The 7,283-nt window shown below is 54.7% G+C and overlaps 2 protein-coding genes across 10 annotated transcripts in view; both read right to left on the bottom strand.

The window, feature by feature from the left end:
- KPTN (kaptin (actin binding protein)) overlaps positions 1–1,657 on the bottom strand; it is a 9,629-nt gene extending 7,972 nt beyond the window's left edge. The window contains exons 1-4 of one of the 2 annotated variants that reach the window (XM_011926453.1): positions 1,318–1,657; positions 888–970; positions 681–765; positions 546–600 (exon numbers count right to left, since the gene is read on the bottom strand). In XM_011926453.1, the coding sequence (XP_011781843.1) occupies positions 546–600; positions 681–765; positions 888–970; positions 1,318–1,540 (446 nt within the window). In that variant the 5' untranslated portion in view covers positions 1,541–1,657. The remainder of the gene's footprint in view (positions 1–545; positions 601–680; positions 766–887; positions 971–1,317) is intronic. The other variant, XM_011926461.1, reaches the window with a different exon arrangement.
- A 3,379-nt stretch (positions 1,658–5,036) lies between these two features.
- The window catches only part of NAPA (N-ethylmaleimide-sensitive factor attachment protein, alpha), a 28,493-nt gene continuing 26,246 nt past the window's right edge, over positions 5,037–7,283 (bottom strand). For 4 of the 8 annotated variants that reach the window (XM_011926423.1, XM_011926413.1, XM_011926402.1 and 1 more), the window contains 2 exons: positions 6,778–6,828; positions 5,037–5,788 (listed from right to left, as the gene is read on the bottom strand). In XM_011926423.1, the coding sequence (XP_011781813.1) occupies positions 5,687–5,788; positions 6,778–6,828 (153 nt within the window). In that variant the 3' untranslated portion in view covers positions 5,037–5,686. Of the gene's footprint in view, positions 5,789–6,571; positions 6,829–7,283 lie in introns of those variants that run through there. The other 4 variants (XM_011926442.1, XM_011926393.1, XM_011926434.1 and 1 more) reach the window with 3 other exon arrangements.

Genomic DNA, 7,283 nt, shown 5'->3' with positions numbered 1-7,283 from the left:
CGTATGTGGACACATGCTCCCTGTTACATTACACTTGTGCTTTCCATTCTCACATGACCTCCCTGGTCCCCAAAGGCATTTTAGTTTAATTTAATTTATTTATTTGTGAGACAGAGTTTTGCTCTTGTCACCTGGGCTGGAATGCCGTGGTGCAATCTTGGCTCATTGCAACCTCCACCTCCCAGGTTCAAGTGATTCTCCTGCCTCAGCCTCCTGAGTAGCTGGGATTAGAGGTGCATATCACCATCCCAGCTAATTTTTGTATTTTTAGTAGAGACGGGGTTTCGTCATGTTGGCCAGGGTGGTCTTGAACTCCTGACCTCAGGTGATCCACCCACCTCGGCCATTTCACCTCGGCTGGGATTACAGGTGTAAGCCACCGTACCTGGCTGGCATTTTAGTTTTCAATCCCTAATATAGTACAACCTCTTTATTTTCCAGAAGGGGAAACAGACTACAGGGGTCTGTAAGTAAAGAAGGGGTTCGAGAACTCAGGGTTTCTACATTTACAGTGGGGTGGGTGCGGATGCCCAGGGGACACTCACTCTGCATGGCACAGCTGGAACGGAGTGAACTGGAGCTCCAGGTTCAGGCAGCTCTCTGTAGGGAGGGGCACAGGCACGTGAGCATGGGGGACCTGCCGGGGACCCTCTCCCTCCTCCCGTCCACGCCTCACTCACGGGCAATGGAGTCAAGGTTGTATTCAGAGCCGGGCTCATAGTCGCAGTAAATGTTCAGGAAGGGGCTGCCCTTGTCCCCTGAATCCTGGGGGAGGACACGGGGTTCAGGGGAGGGCAGGGGTGGCAGGTGGGATCTGGGGCAGCTCAGTGGAACTTACCATGTGTGTAAGGAGGAGGGCGAAGGGAGGTGGAGGGGGCTCTAGGTACCTTGATGAACGTGATCCCCACAACCAGACCCCGCTTGGGGGGTGACTTGTTGAAAGTGTCAATGGAGACAATCTCCGCGTCCACTGGGAGGGGAGAGTTCTAAGTTCAGTGTCAGGCGGACTCATGACTCCGATCTCCCAAACATGGTGAACTCTGGCCACCGCAATGATCATGCCCTCTGGTCTGCGTCCTGACCACCATCACCCGACCTCTGTTCCCTGGGTACCAGGGATTCTGACCTGTAAGTCTGAAGAATTCTGAAACCCTAGGCTCATCCAGGCCCCAACTATGCCTGCCTCCTGATCCCAGTGACCCCCTTAAACCACCCCGATTCCATTCTCCCAGCACGGTGACCCGGCTCAGAGAGAGCCTCAGAAGCCTTCTCAACACCACGTTCGAAGGCCCCTCCCAGCACCATAGCGCCACCAACCGGGAATGTAGTTGAACTGCAGCTCCTTGGCCACTGGCCGGATTTTCTGTCGGAGGTCTTGGTAGCGGAAGCCGAGCACCTTGCCTTTAAGCGTGGCGGCCAGCAGCTCCCCGCGCCCGCCGGCGCCGCCTGCCAGCCCATACACATTGCTCTGCGACGAGAAGCGCGTGAAGCTGTCCTCGCGCAGCGGACAAGGCCCCGCGGCCACGGCCGCCTCCCCCATCACGCCCCTCAGTTACGCACCCTCTCCGCAGCCCCCGCCGCGACCCGCACTACCCGACCTACGACTCTCTAAGCGACCTGAACCGCCGGGTGCCCGGCCGTTGCGCAGGCTGATGACGTACAAGAAGCTGCTGGCGTTGCCCTCTCCCAAGATGGCGGCCAGATTGCATGCTCGGGTCTCCCAGGCGACTTTGACCCACTGCGCCTGCGCACTCTTCTCCTTTCCATTTCTGGGCCAAGTGGCTGCCATAAGGAGTCTGTGACTAGAGATGGGAGGTCGCGGCCACGGCTTCTCGCTCTATGCTGTGTGGAAAGTCGAATCATCATCATCGTAAAACTTAATATTGCCCTTATGTGCCAGGAACTACTATAAGTGCATTCCATATATTAAAAATTTGCAAGGGGGTGGAGGTAGGTACTTAAATTCATTTTACAGATGAAGGAATTGAGGCACAGAGGGGTAAAGTAACTTGCCTAAGATCACACAGCTAGTAACGAGCGGTCAGTACTGGAAACCAAACAAGGTAATTCCACAGTTCACTTTTTTTTTTTTGAGACGGAGTCTTGCTCTGTCACCCTGGAGTGCAGTGGTGCGATCTCAGCTCACTGCAACCTCTGCCTCCTGGGTTCAAGCGATTCTCCTGCCTCAGCCTCCCAAGTAGCTGGGATTACAGGTGCCACCACACCTGGCTAGTTTTTCTATTTTTAGTAGAGATGGGGTTTTGCTATGTTGCCCAGGCTGGTCTCTAACTCCTGACCTCAGGCGATCCGCCCGCCTCGGCCTCCCAAAGTGCTAGGATTATAGGTGTGAGCCACCTTGCCCGGACCATAGTTCATAATCTTAACAGTATCACCTTTAAAATAATGAATACATTCTTCTTGACCCCAAGGAAAAATGATCCAGCTATAATAACCAACTCTTATCGAACACCTACTTGGTGACAGTCATGCTGGCTCTGATCATCTGACTTCTCACAATTATTCTGCAAGGGCCTACTGTTACCCTCCCTGCCGGTTCACTTATTCAGGATTCATTGAGCTTTTACTGTGTGCCTGGACGTCCTTTGCAAATCTATCTCCCTAATCTTTGCAAGAAAGAAACCTCTTCAAAGGGGTTTATTTTCCCAGTTTACAGAGGATGAAATGGAGGCTGGGAAAGGGTAAGTCCACTGACTGACTCTTTAGTTGTGGGGACAGGATGTAAACCAGGTGTTCCCCACTCTGGGGCCTTCAGGGGTTCCTATCCGTGCTTCTTTGTCCCTAGAAGGCCACGAAGGTTTGGGTACTCTATGCACATATGTGTGTCATTTCCAGAAAACATGGGTTGGCCAGCTGTCCTGGACACCTCGAGCACACACAGACTGCAAGCTCCATGAAGGAAGCAGCTGATCTCCCTTGATCACGGTCTTATCGCCTGTACCTGGACCACAAGACCTGACACAAAGCAGGCATTCAGTAAATGTGTCAAAAATCACAAACTACGTGCTGAGCATGTAAGAGACAGCAAATGGAAAGTTCTCAAAGGCAGACTGGATAAAGGAGGTGGCAAGAAGGAATTTGTGACGATTCCAGATTTCTGGATGTGGGGAGAAGTTCCTGGAAGGTATGGAAGGTAGTCTGGGAATGCCATCAGTGCTGCTGTATTCCCAGGGCCTGGCATGCAGCAGGTGCTTAGTGAATACTTGCTGAAGGAGTGGCACATGGGTCTAGTGCCACTTCAGCAGTGCGTTTCCTTCAGGCGTCTTCCCTCCCTAGTAACCTGTAAGCCACATGTTGAGCAGATGAATAAAAAAATGAAGTACAGGTTAGGAAGGAATCATTCTGTCCAGAGGTTTCCAATCCTAACTGCACACTTGAACCGCCTATGAAGCTTTAAAAAGCAAACCAAAAGAGGCCGGGCATGGTGGCTCATGCCTGTAATTCCAGCACTTTGGAAGCTGAGGCAGGCGGATCACCTGAGGTCTGAGGTCGGAAGTTTGAGGCCAGCCTGACCAACATGGAGAAATCCCATCTCTACTAAAAACACAACAATTAGCCGGGCGTGGTGGCGCATGCCTGTAATCCCAGCTACTCGGGAGGCTGAGGCAGGAGAATCACTTGAACCCGGGAGGCAGAGGTTGCAGTGAGCCAAGATTGCACCACTGCACTCCAGCCTGGGCGATAGAGCGAGACTCCATCTCAAAAAAAAAAAAAAAAAAACCAAAAAACAAACAAAAAAAACCAAAAAACAAACCCAAAACAAAAGCGTAGGAAACCTCAGTCAAACCGTAATTTATCAGAGTGCGGCCCCAGCCTGGATACTTTTATTTTTGCGCCATGATGCCTAATTTTTGTATTTTTAGCAGAGACAGGGTTTTGCCATGTTGGCTAGGTTGCTCTTGAACTCCTGACCTCAAGTGATCCACCAGCCTCGGCCTCCCACAGTGCTGCGATTACAGGCATGAGCCACAGCACCCAGCCCCAAGCCTGGATACTTTTAATGACTTTAAAGCATAGTCAGGGCTGACCATCACTGATTCAGGTCATGGATGGCAGAAACAGGTTCTCACACTATCCTTCAGTCAGTGCCCACAACGGGGGCAGACATGGTAATCAATCTCAGGTCTCAGGAGTCTGCTGCCATTATCAATGGACTGGAGCTGTGGGAGGAGCTGCAGGAGACAGAGGAGCAGGGCAGGTGTCGGGGAATTTGAACCTCGCCTGCACTTCTCTAGGCTTACCGGGCTGGAGCCCCTCTCCCAGGAGCGTACCCTGGTTTCCTAGGCAGCCCCTCCTCTGCGCAGTTACTCCCCCTGCTCACTTCCTGACACTTTCCCATCATGCCTGAGCACTGAACCTCCTGCAGCCCATCTCCTCCACAGTGAGGGGCCCTGCGCAGGGCAGGGTAAAGCACATGCGTACCAGACGGGTCCCCCAACATGCACATTGTGGAGTGTGGTGGAGGCAGCTGGTTCCTGCCCACCTTTCCCGGGCAAAGGCTCCTGCTATCTCCTCCCCCACTCCCCAGACCCACTCAGGCCTCAGACTCTGCCCACCAAAGCCGCTTCCTCCCCCGTCCTGTGACAGATGGAACAACTGTCAACGGGGCGTTCAGCCTTCCTGCCAGGGAAATGTGGACATGGGAGATTCGGCGAGCTTCCACCCATTCTCATCCAAAGCAGTCATGAGGATTGTCACATTCGACCCTCCCACTGGCTCTGAAGGGTGGCATCACCATGCATCCCAGTTGAGGAAACCAAGGTCCGTGAACTCCAAGAACCCAGAGAAAGTTAGATCAAGATGGGCGCTCTGGGACTTCCAAGCCAGAGCTCCTCCCCAGGCCCACCATCCCTGGGTATCCCCAACCTAGAAACCGACCCAGCCCACATGTGTTTCAAGGATGCATGCCCCCCAACCTCCCAAGAGCTTGCCCAGAGTCTGGGGGATGAGGAGTGTGAGGAGAATGGGTGACCGGCCCAGGGGCAAAGTGGGTAGCAGAGATGAGGAGGAAGAGAGACTCATGCAAGTGTTGTTTTTTATTTTCTTTCTCGGGCCAGCTGCAGCTTCCAACCAAGAAAACCTCAAAGCATTAGGGAAGGAGCAGGTGTGGGGCTGGGGTCAGGGACAACCCCCTAAGCTCCAGGGCGTGGGGTCTAACCTGAGAGGTCGGGGCTGCAGGAGGCTGGGGGAAGCTCCCAGAGCTTGGGGGAAGAGGAGCTTGCCCCCAGTAGAGACAGCAAGTCTCAGCGGCTACATGTGCTTTAGAGCTTGACTGGGGGACAAAAGTGGGAGAGACAGAAACCGGCCTCATGAATCAGCTGGTCAGGAGATGGGGGGCCAGATGCTGATCCCAAACCCCCGGCAGCACCCCTAGCAAATAGGTCTGTATCAAAGATTCTGTACAGCTGGTTTTGGGGGTGAAGGGCACCTATGGGGGCTTAAATAAATGGGCAGGGAGCAAGGGATGAAGCGAGAATAGAGGGTGACTGTCTGGCCAGCAGCCTGGGCCTCTGGTGGCCCCGCAAGCTGACCCCCGCTGCCACCTGCCCACTGTGGCCTGCGGGACTCCCCAGGTGGGAAAGGAGGGGAGCTATCCAGCAAGTCTCGGCCCCACCTCTCTCTAAGCAGATGGGACAGGAAGATGGGCGCTGGGGGGGCTGGGTGGGGCTTAGCGTAGGTCCTCCTCGTCGCCCTGGATGGTCTTCTTGATGCGCAGCAACATGGTGGTGAGCCACTGGTCCAGCCGGGAGATGGAGTCATATTCCTTCACCTGAGGGCACACCAGGTGATGGGCTGGCCATCCTCCTCCCTGTTCCCAACCCTGCAGCCCAAGGGCACTTGTCCCAAGGTTTTCAAGATCTGTCCCTGTCACCCCGGTCTCTGAGAAGGAGCAGAGGGAGGGCTCGAGGCCCCGACTCAGCCAGGGGAGCTCCCTCTTGTCTGCCTTGACTATGCTAGGCACATTTCCCTTGGGGGAGAAAGATTGTAGCTTTAAAAAAAAAAAAAAGGTCCAGTATCCTCATTGAATGGGTGGGAAACTGAGGCCTGGAGATACGGAAAAGGCTACTCCTGAGTGCCATGGGGCATGGGGGAAAGAAGCCACGGCCTGCTGGGCATCCCCTCCCTGAGCTCCTGGCTGAGTTGCCACCCACTGTCTGGGGCAAGAGGAACCAGATGGCATTTGCTCGCTGTCCTCAGCTAGGGGCTTCCATTTCTGAGGGGCACCTAGGGAGAAATGCTTGACATGTGCCATTAGAGGAGCGAATCAGGACCTGAGCCGGACGCCACTGAGCCCGGGAACACTGGGAACAGAGAAGGGGAAGGGAGAGAGAGCCACGTGGGCGGCTCCACCAGGCAGAGGGAAGCTGGCGCCTCTCCCGTGTCCTCAGCTCCACTCTCCTTCTCACCCCTTCCCTCCCAGTCTGTGCCTCCTGGGTGCCCAAGGCGGCCACTGTGAGTCTCACACACTCAACTGGGGGACTCAAGGAACCCTGGTCTTCAGGGGAAGACAGATGTGGCTCTGAACACCAGCTCTGCCCCTGAGGTGCCAAGACCACCATCTATAAAATGGGGAAAACACTCCCTGCACCTCTTGGGGCTACTTGTGAGGTTTCTGGGGTGACTGGAGAAAGAAATTCACAATGGGCTGGGGGCCAGATAAAAATGGGTGAATGTCAGGGGAGAGCGTGTCTGAGAAGGGTGGCTTTCCTAGGGGACCCATCCCCGTGAAGGGGCCTGACCCCCATGCGGGCCACTCACCGACTCGGTGTAGCTGTCCACATTCTGCTCCTCGTGGGCCTCTAGCAACTTCTGCAAGCAAATGGCAGAGAGGGGTCTGGGGTCCAGGCTGACCTGAGGTCTGGCCTGGATTAGAGGAAAGCACACACTATCTGTATGCCAGGCCTGGGGCTGGGGTTTCCTGAGGACTCTCAGAGGGTCAGTCCGTGTGGGTTAAACTGGGGACGGGTAGGGGCGTGTTGCTACCCTGCTGCCCTACTCATCAGAAACGGCTTGCTCTCAGGGCAACCTTACCAACATAGAACATTACACAGAATGTGTGTGTGTGTGGATATGTGGTGTGTCTGTGGTGTGTGTGTGGTGTGTGTGGTGTGTTTGGTGGGTGTGTGGCGTGTGTGCAACGTGTGTGGGATATGTGGTGTGTGGTGTGTGTAGTGTGTGTGCAACGTGTGTGGGGTATGTGGTGTGTGGTGTGTGTGTAGAGTGTGTGGTGTGTGTGGCGTGTGGTGTGTGTGGCGTGTGGTGTG

This window comes from Colobus angolensis, unplaced genomic scaffold (assembly GCF_000951035.1).
Source record: "Colobus angolensis palliatus isolate OR3802 unplaced genomic scaffold, Cang.pa_1.0 Scaffold119, whole genome shotgun sequence".
NCBI classification, from domain to species: Eukaryota; Metazoa; Chordata; class Mammalia; order Primates; family Cercopithecidae; genus Colobus; species Colobus angolensis.
This window is presented reverse-complemented; position numbering and strand designations above follow the sequence as displayed.